At 39.5% G+C, this 17,124-nt stretch overlaps 1 protein-coding gene across 12 annotated transcripts in view; it reads left to right on the forward strand.

The window, feature by feature from the left end:
• The window catches only part of PTPN13 (protein tyrosine phosphatase non-receptor type 13), a 111,904-nt gene that overhangs the window by 50,763 nt on the left and 44,017 nt on the right, over window positions 1-17,124 (forward strand). For 9 of the 12 annotated variants that reach the window (XM_085578185.1, XM_085578186.1, XM_085578180.1 and 6 more), the window contains exons 7-9: window positions 3,115-3,678; window positions 13,195-13,290; window positions 14,927-15,026. In XM_085578185.1, the coding sequence (XP_085434311.1) occupies window positions 3,115-3,678; window positions 13,195-13,290; window positions 14,927-15,026 (760 nt within the window). The remainder of the gene's footprint in view (window positions 1-3,114; window positions 3,679-13,194; window positions 13,291-14,926; window positions 15,027-17,124) is intronic. The other 3 variants (XM_085578188.1, XM_085578189.1, XM_085578187.1) reach the window with 1 other exon arrangement.

Below are 17,124 nucleotides of genomic sequence, written 5' to 3' on the forward strand. Positions count from 1 at the left end.
TTATTAAAAACAGAAATAATTGGCTTGGACTGATTGCTGGTTGCTAATCCAATTTTATTACGAGTATCTGCACTTGAGTTACTTCTGTATTGAGAAGTCTTGTCCTTGATCCTTGGCCTCTGCACTCTGATGCTAAAAGCAGCATGCAGTTTTAGCTGGGATAAAGTGCAGGTCTGAAAGTTCTCTATTGCTGCTTTGTTTTAGTTTGTCCTCTCAAGATACCGAGGCTGTGCACTCCTTGCCCCAAATTCTCATTGTTTCCACTTCTCTCAGGATGATTTTTAACCAGCTCATGTTGGCACTGTCAGTCAGTTTGGGCAGAGCTCATTGAAATAATGTCAGGTAGAGAGGGGTGGGTTTTGCAGAGGTGGGAAGAATTGGCAAGGCTGATGAAAAGCAGAAGTGGGAATGGTAAGAGTAATAAAGGACAGATGAAAGACTTTCAAGAGAATTTTGCAGTCTCAAGCCTGAATACTGAAGCCAGCTGTAGTTCATTTTGGTACTACGTAAAAATCTCTTGCTGACTGCTGAAGTCCATGTGGATCTGAGTTAGGCTGTAGAGTGGAAGAGCAGTGTGGGAGTGGAGCACCTCCCGCACTGATTCCTGACAGGACAGCTCATCTCCTGTCTCATCGTGCAGTTGGCTGGCCGGTGGCAAAGCTGCAGCTGTGAGTACTTCCCCAGTCCTGCCCATGAGACAGTGCTCGTGGCCTTCACTTTCCTTGCTATTAGGGGAGGCCCAGTGGGGAGTAGAGAGCATCTCTTGTGTGCTGAGGCAAAGGAGCTTGTGTCTTCAGTGCTTCTGTGCAAACAGGAAATACTTTCTGGTATATCCAAGGTCATGGGAAGCACAGCTTTGGTGAGGAGGATGCCCCTTGCCGCCAGCCCTCTCTTAGACTGACACTCTCTTTCCCTGCAGTTCTCACCAGCACACAGCAAGAGAGGGTTGTGTCTCTGGAGTGCTGTGTTGAGGGATACCCACAGATGCTAAAAGTACCTTGTGGCTCTTTTTTCATTGCATGTGATCCTGCAACGAGATTGGTGTGCAGAGATCTAAATGATCTTTTGAAGCAGGAATGTTCTTCTGAGTCACGAGCGATGCCATACCAAGTAATCCTGCGTGCATAGCTGTGGCAGAGTATGGGACTTGCAGCTGTCTGCTTCTCTTGGGTATTTTTCTGCTTTGTTCAGTAAGGACCCTGCATGTAAATGCTCTCAGTGTTAAAGAAGTGGGTGTTTGGGGTTTTTTTACAGTGTGTAGACGAGGTTGTTTTATTTTTTTCTGGCCTAAAATTATCCTGGAACTCTCATTATTGGGGAAGATTCTCAGAGCTCCTTTTGATTTGCATTTCTGTTGGCCATCTTAAAAAGCCAACTGCAGCGTTTCGTTTTTTGTCTCGCAAATGACTGAGGTAAAATCCTGTTCAGGAATGTTTGTCCTTGGTGCATGTACATGAATGTGCAGTGTGTGTTTGCAGAGTGGATATCATCCCTTTAGATGGATAGTGGGAACTTCACAATGAGCATTATTTTTAAAAGGCTTTTTTGTGTGTGAATATTAAGTTCACCAGCCTTAGGATGATGTATAGTCTGAGAATAAGGTAATAATGCAATATTTACTTGACCACAAAGATAATTATGTTTAGTTTAATATTAAAGCTATCTTTGTAAAATACGAAATGAGGCATCAGATGCTTTTAGAAGATTAGTTTGTTCTCACTGACAAAAGTATTTTTTATTTTCTTGGCTCGATCATGTGGGAATTTTGTGTGATGTCTTACAAGACACCTTCTGGACAATCCAAGCCCTAATATTTTATCATGTATTTGCATGGTGGTAGGAAGCAAGGGGCTATTTGGTTGCAGTTGGCTTCAGTCTTGCTGGTTTTGATTGTTAGTTAAATATCACAGAAATAAAAACTACAAACTAAAAGCACAGCCCTTCTTGAAGAAAAATATCAGAGTTGAAAGGTGTTTACACCTTTAAAAGCCTTTTTAAGTTTTTAAAGCATTAGTGACTACATTTCAGAACATCCCTAAATCATTCTGTGAAATTCTGTTTGGAAGGATAACACTCTAGATAAAGATCATCAGGAGCCTGCTGTGCAAGTGGGGCATTTAATTTCAATTGATGCAGGCAGGACTGTGTAACATTCTTTAAGCGTAGTACATACAGCACAGTGATTACTTTGAACTCATGACTGCTTGCTTTTGCAGTGAAATCTTCAAGGCTGCTCCTTCTTAAAGAATGTACATGGGAATATCACTATAAAGATGGAGCTAACTCTAAGGGAGGCATCAGTCACATGCCATGCTGACTCCACCTGGGTCAAAACTACATGGTCACCATGATATGATATTCTTCAGAGACCGCATATTTCATTCATGGTTTGACCTCTGGCAGTTTCTTTTCTTCTGGAAGTAATTTCATGAGAAGGGAGACGGAGAAGAGAAACTTCCTAAGTATTGGCAGATACTTAGTATTAGTGAAACTCAAAGGGTGCAGACTCAGAGAATAATTTTAACTTTGGAAGCTTTGTTGGTTTTGTTTCCGAGTATTCTTTACCAGGAGAGACTATAGTCACCAAAATTAGTCATTGGAGGAAGATCCAGGATTTTTATAGTTCCTAAGTACACAATCATTCTTTTCTTACCGCTGACTCTATTGCAGGGCATCTGTAAATCTGTAGAACAAACCTGGACTTGTTATTAAAACCTGTAGGCGGTGTATTTGGGTGTGAGAGGAATGGCTGATTTCAGATTGATTAGTAAGTAGTATTTCTGGTGATAGTCCAGGCTATTTTGAAAATGAAACTAATGAGAAAACTTTCAGCAAGTATGTGATACTTTGGGAGTTTTTACTGTTAATACAGAATTATAGTAGGCCTTATTTTTTTTCTTGAGCTTTTTAGAAATAAATAAAATGGTCATCATATATGAAGTAGTTGTATTTTTGTCGTTGTTGACTGAGGGAGCCCTTGGAGCAGTCTTCTCAATGCTTTATGTGGTAAAACAAATGCCCAAGCCTGTGTTCATCATATACTTTAACTGATTTGTGTTGGACTCCTGTGTATTAGGTAGAAAATGACATGTATGAAATGTCTCCTTATTCCAGGAAAAGCATTGACGGTTGATGCACCTGATGGACACAGAGCTCACTTCTCTCGACAGACCACCCTTAACAAAGGACTTAGCAAATCTATGGGATTTCTGTCCATTAGAGGAACACGAGACGAGGAAGAATTTTTCCAGGGCATTTCTGCAGATTACAGTTCGGGTCAGGAAGATGTTTTCTGTCCTCATAGGTGTAAAACCAGTGAGCTTGAGAAAAAAGGTCACCTTCACACAGATGTCCCTCCCAAACGGAAAATATGGGCTTCTTCCACAGATTTGCTTTGCACTACTGACAAGGCAGCTGAGAGGGACCATGCTGGAGGCCCTCACAGGCACAGCCATCAGTGTGAAACATTTACAGTACGGACTTCTACTGCTGCCAGGAACAAGGAAGCAAGATATTCTGATGGGAGCATAGCACTGGATGTCTTCGGACCACAAAAACTGGACCAAACACACCACATGCCTGAGACATCAACTTCTGCAGCAATATCAAGTGCCTTTGACAGGATAAGAGAGAGACAGAAGAAGTTGCAGCTTCTGAGGGAAGCTATGAATGTAGAAGGTTAGTGAAGCTTTTTGATTTTCTCAGTATTCCAGTCATCAAACAAAGATTTCTCATTAGGATAAATTTGAGTTCCCTTGTAGCAGCTCTTGAAACAGCTGAGGTCTTTGCTTCATCTTTTTTTTACATAAAATGAAGTTGTTAGAGCATCTGTTGCCAACGAAGACAAATGTGGTTGTCCAGATTGCTCACGCAGAATAGTTGATCTTTAACCAATATCAAGCTCATCAATTACAATTAGGGAAAAAAAAGCTTGTAACAGCCAATTGTCAAGCATTTTTCTAGAAGGAAGAGTCTCATCTCCAGCTATTAGAGATGGATTTATGCTCCTGAGGAAAGGCAGAATTTCATCTCCAGATCTCTGTTTTTGTGATATATAGCTCTGGACTTAAGCCTGTAAATATGAAATTTATTTTGGCCTTGTGTTCCGATCTTCAGTAGGAATACTTCACACAAGTTCCATCAGTTCATTAAGAAAATGCATGGGGGAAAAACAAGTCTTTGTAATTGTTGTGGGGAAAGTTATAAAATAACCTTGATGCAAAGCACTGTAAGTGGAACTGCATGTTTTGTTTTCTTTGGTTTTGTGGGGTGATTTTCAGGGGCTGTAAGTTTGAGACAGCTGGATAGAAACTGAGAGCAGAGCTGGATCCTGCTTGTGCTGGGCCAGACAGCATCACTTGATCATCCAAGGTGCACGGTACAAGAGCTGTATGTACAGAGCTCAGGCATTTACTCAGGTGCACTCAGACTGTGAGTTAGCCTGCCTGTGGTGTGATAGAAGTAACTGTGCAAACACACCCTACCTTGACTTCCTTCTTCTGCCAGGGGTGTAAACGCCTTCATATTAAGGAGAGATGATAAAGCCTTTTGTCAAGGTTGCATTTCTGAAAATGCCAGCTCATGCCCTTTGTAGCCATCTTGGGACATGTTTGTATTGCAATTAGCATGGAAAGCTGGAACCTTTCCTGTGCATGTGAACCTTATGTTCCAGAAAGGAGAAGTGTTACTGAAATGGCATAGGCAAGTTAAAAAGCTGCTGTGATTTCAGTAGAGCTGGAGTTCTCTTGTGCTATCAGATCTCAGATCAGCATCTTCTGATGAGAGGATGAGGGTCACGTTATCATGTGAAGAAATGGACATAGATGAAAGCAGCACTGTGGAGTTACCATTGTTTATCTCTATAAAAGTTTATTATCTGTTGTTATCTAGCAGGATGTCTGATGAGGTACAGGGAAGTTTGGTTGGCTTTTGGTTTAAGAGTCTGAAATCAACTGGGTCCATCTCAAGTATGTGAGTCAGCTGGGATTGCTGGAGATAGGCAGCTGACAGGGTTTAAGAGGAGGCCACTCCCAGCATTGGGAAAGCTCAAGGGCCTTGTTGTTCAGGAGTGCTGCTTTGTGCAGGTTGGTGTTGCATAAGAGCAAAACCAAAAGCATGGCCAAACCCATTGATGAGCAATGGGTTTATCATTCTTATTCAGGCAGATTGGGAGATGGCAGAAAACAAAACATGCCCCTGCCTTGCAAACTGAGATAGGTCAGATGTGTGAAACTACTCGATTTGTAAGGGGAATGGGTGAAAGTGCAGCCAAAGTAAAAACTGGGGACTGGGCCTCAATAGTCACAGAGGCAGTGACAAACATGTACAGGGAAGACTGAGGCAATAGCTAATGACTCACTGCCCATCCTTCTGAATTACTTGCTAGGAAAAAAGTAAAGACACTTTCTCAACAGGTTGCTGGGTTTCGGAGTTTTCTATTTTCAAGGAAGGCGTGTTTCGTTCTTGAAGGTGGGAGTGTGTGTTCTACTGTTATATTTTAGGCTCTCAATTGTTCAATTTCTTTTGTCAGTTAACTACTTAAAGAAAATGTTTTGAACCAGAAACTAGTTGTGAATATGGATTTTTAATGAGCCAGTTATAAAGGAGTATTCTAGTAAGATGGATGATGAGTGCTTTTTCACATAGGAGTTAGTTGCTGTTATGTCTTATAGGGCTTGAGAAGCCTCACTGGAAGTATCTATTCTGCCTTAATGAGCAGATTCACAAAAGTCTTAATACATAAAGTCTGTTAGTCTGTTAAGACTTCATTCCCTTTTCCTTTTTTTATTCCACGTGTTTTATTGTTCCTCATCTTACATTTTTTTACACCAGACATGTTCCTTGAGATCTTTTGCAAAAAGTCTATTGCCAGTTCCATCTGTCAAAGAAATAAAAAATACAGTCCTGAGTTTTTTTGTGCATTACTGTTGTATGTCATTTTGAAGTACATACTGGGTAGACAGATATTTCCATATCCTCCAACACTTTCAAGTGTCAAGTGTGTATGGAATTACTCTTCTGACCAGTGCAGCTGAGAGGTATGAGTGAAAAATAGAGAAGGAGAATAACATACTTCAGAAGTTCATGCAGTTTGGAATAAGGGTTCAGTTCAGTTTGGAGCAGGGAGGAATAGGCAAGGAGTCACAGGAAACAGGGTTATGGTTGGGTAGCAGAGGAGACACGATCTGCCTTCTCTTTGGTAGGTCTGGGGATATTTTCAGTTCAGCTGAGCACAGGTCTAGGTTACAGCTAAGCCTGTGTAAATTGTATTAAACCTTTGCTTTTGGCTGTATACATTGTTTTTCCATTTTTGAATTGTGAAGTGACACTGGACTCTCTGTAAGTTGAACTTGGCAAGATAAAACTTCCCTCCTCAAACTACAAAGGAATTGAAATGACATATGTCTTATTTTTCTTTAACTGACTTTGGGTTAAGCTGGAAAACTTTTCTGTTATTCATAAAACCTTAAGGAACTGACTGCCTTGGAAAAAGAAAATGTTCTTATGCACAAGATCTGGTTTGCCAAGCTTTCACTCAGAACAGATTTTTACAATCTAAATTATAAACTCATGAAAAGCAGAGTTTATAGTGGAAAGAATGACAGAGCCTTAATTACAGCTGTGCTGTAGTACTTTGTAGTGAGCTGCAGACCATCTAAAGTGCACTATAATATACTGTTAGAAATCTCAGATTTAGCTTCAAAAGGCTTCTAAGGGCTGTGTCCTTGTGACTGCCTTGCTCTTGAACTTGCTGGTTTATGTTAATCTGTACAGTTTCAGGGCTGAGGTTGTTTATCTCTTCTATCCTGAAGATGATTGTTTATGATTAGGTGCCATTTAGCCAGCAAGGGCAAGAGTCTGCTATTTGACTTATGGTATAGCCAATTCTGATCACTAATAAGAGACTCCAAAAATGTGTGTTAATTTTATCAAGACAGTAAGTTCTTCATCTTTGCCCTTTTCTTCATTCTTGTTTTGTTATGGAGGTGTTTGACCTTAGAATTGATTAGAGTTAAAAAGTTGTTGGGTGTTAAACTCAAACATCTTATCTGTACCAACATAGCAAGTTTTGGTTTTGGTGTTCTTTTGAAACTTAGAAATTGCTGCCTGGCACCTGCTGATAGTGTCCCATTTCTTTCACAGAGAAAATAATATTATTTTACATTTTGCAAGCTTGCATTGCAGCTCATGAGTGTTCTCCTGTGCTCCAGGCTTTTTGCCTTCTCTCCCACCAAACTGATTGTATCTCCTGACACTTGTGAAGTGTACACACACTCAAGTTTTCCTATCCCAGGCCTGCCTTCAAATGGCTCAGTAACAAGGTACAAGGCTGTGACATGGTAATGGTAGCCTTGTCTGACCCTCCCTCTCCTTTTGCTTAGGCAGCTCCTCCCCCCACTGTTTTGAGTGAATGCATAATTCAAAATGAAAGGGTTTATGTGTTACTTGAGTGAATGAGTATCATTTTAAATTTTCTTTTTAAATTCAGTATTGTTTATGAGGATGTTGTAAGTGAGATGCATGAGGGAGCATAAAGCTTGCCCATGTCCTTGTGGAATACAGGAGGACAAAACCAGTTATGAGAGTAGTAATATAGCTGGCTGTGGGTTGAAATAGCAGACAAGGCAAAAAAAGATGGGAGGATACTGAAAAAGTTGATCTTGCTGAAGCTCTGGAATGCTGAATCCAGGGGTGGGGAAATGGGGGTGGTTTGGGAATATTCTCAAACCTTTGTTGAATGTTTTTGCAGTCAGAAACCATGTGAATTCCAGACCCACAAATTGTGTTTATTCCTTTCTCTTTCCACCTTTATTTTTTTCCCAACAGGAAACTCAGATTATTAAGTCCTCAGATTTTATGGGTTTTGTCCAATTATTGCTCTTGCTTCATAAAGCCAGCACTAATAGTCTGTATTTCTAGACAAGAGTCTTTTCCTCCTAAGTCTTCTTCCATGTATTTATCTCATTATACCATACTCATTAGCTGCCTTGAAGAATCATTTGGACCCCATTCATGAAATTTACAGCCTGTGTTTAGCTGGGAAGGTTGCAGTTAAAGGTTACAGTTAGGGATACTTTAAATGCCTGGATTTTAGATGCTTTTCTAGTTTGAAGGTGCATTTTTGAATAAGGGAAAATTTCTGCAGGTAATCAGGCAGCTGTTGGTAGCAAATTTATCCCAGCAGATTAAGCCCCAGAATTTTGAATTTGGGAGCTTCTGGAGAAGTAGGTTAAATGGGAGATTGAATTTAGGGGGAAAAAAATGAATAGTTGCTTTACAAACTTAGCACTGTGAATTCATTGAAGTGCACATACTTCCTTTTTCTCTTGAATTCTGTGTTCTGGGTTTCTGAGTTCACTGTGTGCCATGCACAATGGCACATCTGTTTGCATGTGTAAGCAAAGGAAGGGGCAATTTGTACATGCCTCTCTGGTGCTGCAGTGGGATTTAAATTCATTTGTGACAAAATAGATTCTCATGTGATTGGTCTGTCCAGTAGAACAATATTCAGAAATAATTTTAACAAATCTGAGAGGTAAGGTAATGGGCTGATGCTATTTTGGTTAGAGAACTCCACCTGTTGATTTTACAGAGACAAGAGATGCTGGCTTTTCATGGAAGAAGATATTTGTGAGATATATGTAAAATACAAGTACTATGACATCAGCAACTACTACTTTGTGCTGAGTTTCACAGCTTAACATTAGGCAGTAAAACAGCTCTTACAATTGCATAATTGCACAATAGAGTGCCATCTGTTTTATCTCCTCTCTCGAGCTTTCAGCAGCTCACACAACCTGAGATTGTCAATTTTTGGTCAATACATGACATTCTCAGTTGGATAAAGCATTTAAATTAAAACGGGCAAACAACTTTTTTAGACAAACTCTCAGTCCAGGCCTGTGTTAGTTTACATACCTTATCCCAGATGGCATGGTCCAGATCCAGAAAACAAGAGTGTCTTTTAAATACAGGAGTCTTGAGTTCCTACCAGACCCTGGTGTTGTTATTGTTAATCTCTCTGTTTTCCTTTCCAGCCTAGCACTAGAGATGTGTGTTCTTTGCAGTTTTCCAAGGCTATATTTTTCTGCATTAGATTACATCTAATCTAAGGCAGATTAGATCCTGCCAGGTCCTCTACATCAGATGGGGCTCCCTAGGGGGTTGTCTGGATAGCTGGCGACTTGGATTACATGTGCAATACGGCTTTTTCATGCAGAATGTGAGTGGTGGAAATATTGCAAGTTAAACTGAGCCTGCTCCCCTGGAAATCTGAGTGGGATCATTTCCTTTGTCAGTTGTTGGATGTGGATCCCCACCAGGAATTTGAACTGCATCTCGATGCCCTTCCTGTTAAACCTGTGCTGGCTTGCATCAGATAGTTCAAGTTTTCTTAGCTGAAAAGAGGAAAAGGAAAAGTAAACATGAAACTAATCTATTGATTTAACTCATGGGAAAGAAGTGAGTCCCAGCTTCTCCTGAAGGGCAGTTCATGTGTTTTAAGGGGCATTATAGTACCAGTCCTGTAGCAGACACCCACCAGGAAACTTCAAAGGGCAAGCAGAGCTCTCTCCCTGTTGGTTCAATTCTGCCGCCTTCTCTGTGCCGCCAGAAATAATTCTGTAATGAGGTGTATTTGAAAACCTGTGTATCTGATGTGACTCGTGTTCAGGATAATGAAATTCCAAGCTGCATGTGGTTCTCTGATTTCTGTTGAAGTTGGCTGAGGTGAGGCTCTCTGTAAGTGACTTGTCTGGGCTTGCAGCTCTCGCCCTGCATAAATAGCGTGTGTTGTTATTTTGTGCTGTGTGAGGTGCCTGGGAGGTTGTGCTCTGCTGGTTTTGATAGGGAACTTGAAAAAGCACCACTAAGCAGCACAGACTGTCCAACTTGTAATGAATGCATCATCTACCTTTGCATCATGGAGCTACCACATGCTTATTTTGCTTTTTAGTACAAATTTTATATATTCATTTTAGTTACAAACTCTTAAAACATGCTTAAACTCATGGGGTTTTTTTTTATTAAGGTATGAAATCATTCAAAGTGTTCTGGCAAAGACTGTAGTCTAAACAGTAAAATGTTGAGGGTAAGTGATACAATTATTTTTGCTACAATGTGCTTTGTGTTTATAGAAGTTAAATCAGTTCTGAAGTTCTCTCTTACGTCACCAAAATTAAAAAAAAAAAAAAAAAAGGCAAAAAAAACCCCCAGGAAACTAAGACAACAAGCCAAGGCCATTCAGAATTTCCAGGGAAAATTGTAAATATGGAAGATAGTTGTTTTATTATAGTCTTTAGCTTTTGTTGTCATTTTTCAGCTCCTTCCCAGCCAGACAGACTAGAAACTTCTGTATGAAAAGCTAAACTTTAATTTGATCCCAGAACTGGGACTTTGTGACCTTAGGAAGCCAATTCTTAATTAGAAGCTTAATGGAAACTTAGAAGTTTCCATTAGAAACTTGGACATGATCCAAGTGCCTTCTTTGAAGTTAAATCCTAATATGATACATGAGAATTGAGGAGGAATTGCTGGAGGAGAGAGCATAAATTATTTGGATGACTATGCGAGCATTATAGATAGAATATTCTCAATATTTACATTTTAACTGAGTATTAGCAGGTCTGCAGTGCAAATTCTGTCTGTGCCCCAGGAAGGAAGGCACTGGGGTAAGAGGCAGGAGCAGTTCTGGGGGGATGTGTACACAGATGTTTGTGTAGGCCAGCAGAGAGCTGGAAGGAAGATGCCCCAGCAGCAAACAGTTCCACCTCTGTATGTGTTTTCTCTAAACTGAGCAAAATGGATATAAATCCAGGATTTACATGAAATTTCAGTATGTAGCTTCTTAATTGCCTTGATACTTTCCTGACAGCCCAGCATGGAAAGGTTGTTGAATGCTTCCAGCAGATGAGAGGAAGACATTTGCTTGTGTTCTTGGGTTGAGTTGTGTGGTCTTGATTAGGGAGAAGGATGTGGCAAGACAGGAGTGTGGTCCTGTTTCCAGCCCTACTTGTGAATGGGTTTGAGCCTTGTTGGCCCTTATGTGGGGGTCTGTGACAACATTGAGATAACCAGTGTGTGGAAATCTTGCTTTTGGTTTCTTGGTTCAAGGACTTGGCCTACAGCATGGCACCAGCTCCTGCTAACAGGATGAGTCAGGAGAAATCAAACACCCTGCAGAGTCCCATAGCATGCCACCACCTACAAACACTTGTCTCGTGGTTTAACTGAATATTTCTGTTTTACCACGGGTTTGGCTTTTTCAAAATTTAATGTCTCAAAGAACCAGAATGGAGCCATAATTTGTGTGCAATTTGAGAAGCCCTGGCTGCTGACTAAGTGGAAAAAAATAAGGCTGTTTAAAATCTCACATCATATTTTATTGTTCCCTCTCCATCATCTTGTTTCAAAGTCAGTTCAGCAGACTTTGAAAAACCTACAGCTAATAAAACTACTGGGAAAGAAGAGGTCTGGTTTTAGTTAAACATTTCAGTACTGTAGCTCCAGTGTTGTGTGTGGATTGATTTCTCACTTAAGGGCTAGGATCATTTTGAAAACACATCTCCAAAAGCTACCCACTGAATTTGGGTTTTATTTCCCATGGTAGGCAAGCAATTGCTAGACTGGGAGCAGATTTCTTTGTTGTAAAATCCACAATGTTGAAAGTAGCCATTGTGAAAGATTGAAGCAACCTCACTGCTCCCACACAGCCCCGGTGGATTCTTTCATCTTGCTGTAGGTCCATACTGCTCCTTTGTGAGAGTAGTGTAAAATGTTCTTTAGATAAATTGGGTTTTATCCTGCTAAATATGCAACTGGAATGGGCTGGTGAGACGTGTTGGTTTAATGAGTTGATTTGCAGCTTTGCTCACCTTTCCCAATTTTCTTAAAAATTCCCTACACTGCCCAAGTGAGCTGGGTAAAAATGGGGGAAATACTGGCTTTTAAAGAAGAAGGCTTTGGAAACAGTCCAAAATGAACATCAACTAGTCTTAAGTTCTTGGAGTACTGCATTATCTTACTTCTTTTCATGCTTTTTTCCTATTTGGAATTTTTTCTACTTCTGTAGGAATTCTTTGAGTGGTGTTGTTGACTAACCTGTCATCTGGCCTAATAGAAGTTATTATGTCAGCAGGTTTATTGTTCCCTCAGAATTTTTCCACACATATTTTTTTTCTGGACGTGGAAAGTTAAAACTTCTGATTTCTGTGCTGCAGCCTCCAGAAATATCTTCTCATGTGTTCCCCATTTTGTATTCTTGGATTGAATATTGCTTGCTGTAATGACTGGCACTTGTTTTCACAGCAGTTACATGTATTTTTTCTATTCACTGCTTTTGTTTTCAAAAACATTAACTATCATCAGACCAGAAACAGCCTTCTGCAAATAAGGACACCTGAGGTTTTTGTCTCACTTTGACAGTGAAGCATTGGTATTCCCAAGATGTAGACACTCTTTGTGTTTGTGTGTGTGTGTGTTCTGATTTTATGCACATTCTGTGTGTGGTTGTTGGCTTGTGCTTAGGAAAGTTCTGGGAGATGGTTGCAAATGTCAAGTACATATCCCCTTCTGTGGAGTCCTTTGCTCCAGTATGTTATTTATGTAATCCCCTGAGAGTAGGAACTGAGACTGCTGTATTGATTTCTCATCACATCAGTTTAGCTGTTCTGGTTAATTAAATATTCTCTAAGGGCTTACTAATTGATTGTTAATCATATTTTGTGGATGTCAAAGATGAGCTGAATTATAATTTTCCAGTGCTTGCTTTATCTCTCTGGATATTTTTCTTTTCACATCATAAAGGAACCAGGGACTGAATTCCAGTGATTTCTTTTTACATGAAAGAGGTGCACACCAAACATTTGCACCTGCAGGAGGGATCTGTTTTTGTCTTGGGTCTCAATGGAGTTTTTTTAATGCCAGTTTTAACTTGGGAAGTGATGTTGAGGGAAGCTAAGAGAAGGTGGCTGTATTGGGATAATCAAGAGCAGCCATGCTGACCACAGAACCCTCAGGCCACAGGAACAGAATGGCACTGCCCAGCATCCCCTGGGTATTTGCTTTTAGACTCCATAGCCACAGGCATTTTAAAATTATTTGAAAATATTTTTTTTTAAATTTAAAATGTTTGTGTTTGATTTTTACATTATGACTGTTGGTTTTTACTTCTGATACCTTGGTTTAAACTTTCAGAGCCTTTGAGAAGGTACAAATCTTATCACAGCGATGTTTATAGTACTTCGAGTGAAAGTCCATCTGTTATTTCTTCAGAACCAGATTTCAGGCAAGGTAAGACCTATGTTTAAAAACCAACCAACGAACCAAAAACCCAAAGGAGTAAAAAAACCTAAAGAAAAAATGTTGAGATGAAAACCAGACATCAAAAGCCTTTAGTAGGAGTCTTGATAATTGTCCTGATACAAAGTTCTAAGATGATGAAATTACAACATCATGTACAGATCAGCATAACCTGCAGTCTGCTCAGAAATGAGTTTGACATTTAGCATTCTGGGATGGAACTTGGTAGGAAAAGCTGGAAGCAGTTAACTTTTTACTAGAAGTGTTCTTTTTTAAATAACATGCTGCAAAGAAAATGATGCTAGTGCACAGTAGCAGTGAATTACAAAAGCCTTGTATGGGGCCTCCATGGTATAATTTTATCAGTGGGTTTTACTATGAAGGTTGTGGTTTATAATTTATATGCCAAGGATTTCAGTGTAATTCTAAATTCCTACATAGTGCAGGCTGTTAGGAAGATAAATTTAAGTAGTTTCTATTAAATCAATTGCTTGAAAAAGCAGGAGATAATATGAAGGATTTTTTGCTGATGCATGGCAGGAAGAATCATCTTGCCAGAATCATTATAAAAAATGGAGACAAATCATTTGGTGAAAATTAGGAAACAAAACAATAATTAGGAAGCTGGAGTATAGCTGCACTGTATGTATTCTGTATGCACAGAATTCCAGCCCAGCCTCCATGTACTCATTGCTATCTCAGCCTTCTTTGTCATTGTCTGTCCTTGTGCTTACTGAGCCAGAAGCCTGAGGAGCAGTAACGAATATTGAGGCTCCTGTAATTTCCCTTTGCTTGCTTGCAATTTGGAATAGACTGTTTATGTGTCCCAGTCCAAAGACAACAACTCCTAAGTTGTACAGGCAAGATAGAGCTGCCTTCTAGTAGTAGTATATCTGGGCTCAGTGAAATGACTGTTAAAAAACCTATTTCTAAATCAATGTGGCTTTAGTGTGTTCTGCAAGAGTTCTCCTGCCAGCTCTGTTTGCTGAGGGTACAGTGAGAGGGGGAAGTGAAGTACTGTGCAAAATCAAGCTCGAAGTGTAGCATTTCAGGTGCTGCTACAGGAAGATCTCCCAGCAAAAGCTGTAATTTTACAAAGAGAATCGCAGGTTAATGTATTGCCAAAAGGAAAAAAAATCGGTAAATTATAATGAGGAGTCAGATTTCAGGGATAATGATTAGAAGTTCAGATGCTGCTTTCTTTAGCTCCATTTTTTGGGTACTGGATGCATAGTTAACTAGCAGCTCTCTTTCTGGTCTGGAGTAGTTTTGTATGATGTCTCTGCCATGTTTGTCTCAACTCATGGCTGACAAAAAAGATATGTGACCTTGGGAAGGGGTCTATGCAATTCTGTGGAGTTTATTGTGAGTTCTTTTAGGCCTTAGTATTCTTCTTCAAAGGACTATCAGCTATTTTTGTTGGGGTAAAACTGTAAGATAGCTCTGAAAACTGAAATCAACTTCTTAATGTTAATTTGTTTGATACTGTAGTGCCATTGTGCAGAACACATAAATTTGATTCCTTCTGAGTAATCTCATGTGGCTGATAAATCCTTGGGGTTTAGATGGGACTACTCTCTGTGCTTTGTTGCCCAGTCAGGTATTAATTTGTCTTTTGGTTTGCTAGTGAGAAGAAATGAAGCTTTCAAGAGAGATGATGCCAGTGGTGTGTTATCAGGTGCTGATGATATCTCCACATCAAGTCAAGCTAATTCTCAGAGAACAAGGTAAACCCCTTGAAAACAATATGGCTTTTTCTTTATCAAAGGATGTATTCTACATCTGCAGTTGAAGTTTGTCACTCCCATCCCTGCTTCTGGTTAAGATTTAAAAAAAAGGCATGTAATACTTGAATGAAAATAGCATTTCAGAATTATATATTGAATTCTGAAGTAAAAGTCTCATGATGCACTGTAACGTAGAGCTAAGTTGGGTGTCCACGTTCAGTTCCCATGTTTAATGGAGACTGGGTTGAACTCAGGTTATTATAATTGTCAGAAGGTCAGAGGCTATGTTCTGCTTGGGAATATTTAATTGTTTTTTAATCATACTTTTCCAGAATAAATGTTTTGAAATTACTGATATTAACACAAATTTATCTGTGTTGTTTTTTTTGTTTGCTTGTTTTTGTTTTAATTTAATAAGGAAATGGAAGCATGCTTATTTCCTTGAAATAAATCAAAAGCCATACATTTGGTACATTTGGCTTGGTTGTTTTGGCAAAATCTTTAGTTCATATTTTTGTATTTGGATTATTTTTTTTTTTAATACCCCAGTACTTATTAAGCAAGCCAATTCAGTAACAGTTAATGCTTTTTGAAAATGACTTTGCTGGGTAGTGTATTCAAATATAGCACCTGTGTTTCATTTTTCCAAATGCCATTCATCAATACAGCTTTAAATAGTAGGTTCTTCAAAACTTTGAACATCACCTTTGAGACAGCATCTTTTTAATACAGGAGAAGCATATCTTGCCAGATCTGTTACGTTTTTAGAATGGTTCCAACTGTAAAGGTTTGAAAATTTTTATTGACATTGACCTTTTGGATTTAACAGTTTCATCTGGTCCCTGCCTGATACCTAATCACTTTGGAATGTCTTATCAAAATGATGCAGATGATTTTTGTAGCAAGGGGTAAAAAACAAAGGCATAACACCTTCTTGCCCTCTTCCCTCATCACATCAGCAACAAAGCCTTCCCTTGGCAGCTTTTTGCTTTGTGTGCTGTAGATCAGAAGCAACTTTGCTGCTATGCTCAATATTCTAGGATGATTGTATGGTTTTGGCATATGTTGGAGGGGAATCCTGCTCTGTCCTATTAAAGAAACTTGGAAATGTGTGAAGATTGGGCCTGTGTTGGGTGATGTGACACTGCTGGTGAATGTGTCCTCCATGTTCACTTAAAGCAAATAGGGCTTAGAGCCATGCCTTGAACATGGAGATGAAAATAAATGAGTGTCTGCTTCTTGAACTGTATTGTGAGCCAGAAGTGGGTCTGGGTAAGGCAGGGTCTCAAATGAGCTGCATGGCAGGGCAGGTGAGCATGAGAAGAATTTCCTTGGAGGTCATACAGCTTTTGGTTACCTCATTGATTATTTGGTTTCGTCACTACCTGCACTTTGCCTGAGAAATGCCAAGTCATCTAAAAACCTATATATAGGCATTTCTGGCAGGGAAGAAGTATTTGGGTGCAGCTTAACTGAGTGCACACAGTTTTGTTGTCAGGAGTATGCTATCTGTATAATGCTGTATGTGTTAGCAGTGTCCAAGCAGTTGTGGGAATCCACCCTGTTTTCACATAATGTATGTGCTCTTATGGCAGACTTCTAAAGGTTACTGGTTTATATTCCATATAACCCTGATAAAGAACTGTACATTTTTACTTTGTGTTTCATGCTGTTTTAGCACCACACTAAAGTGGCAAATCAGATTATTGCCATTGTATGTACAGAAACAATATATAGCTTTCTTAACTTATTTACCTGTTTTTGGTTTGTTTTTTTTTTTTGGTGAAAACTGCTAAGTCAACCTTCCTTCTGCTTTGCCTGGAACCCGGGGAATTGCCCATTCAGCACCGTAGTTATGCTTCCAAATAGGCCAGCAGTAATTTGTGGATGCTGATAGAGAACTTCTCTTTCTATTTACAAAGTATTTCAGAAACAGAAAGTAGTATGTGGTATGCAAATGAGTCACATTGTAAGTGACTCATTGTTGTAAATGAATCAGGCCTATTATGCAAGTGAAAATGCTGAGGTAAAGCAGCACATAGTTTCTCATGGTTTGTTTCACATTATTTTATATTACTCTGTTAAGACTGTAATGGAT

This window comes from Lonchura striata, chromosome 4 (genome assembly GCF_050655825.1).
Source record: "Lonchura striata isolate lonStrDom1 chromosome 4, ASM5065582v1, whole genome shotgun sequence".
Classification (NCBI taxonomy): Eukaryota; Metazoa; Chordata; class Aves; order Passeriformes; family Estrildidae; genus Lonchura; species Lonchura striata.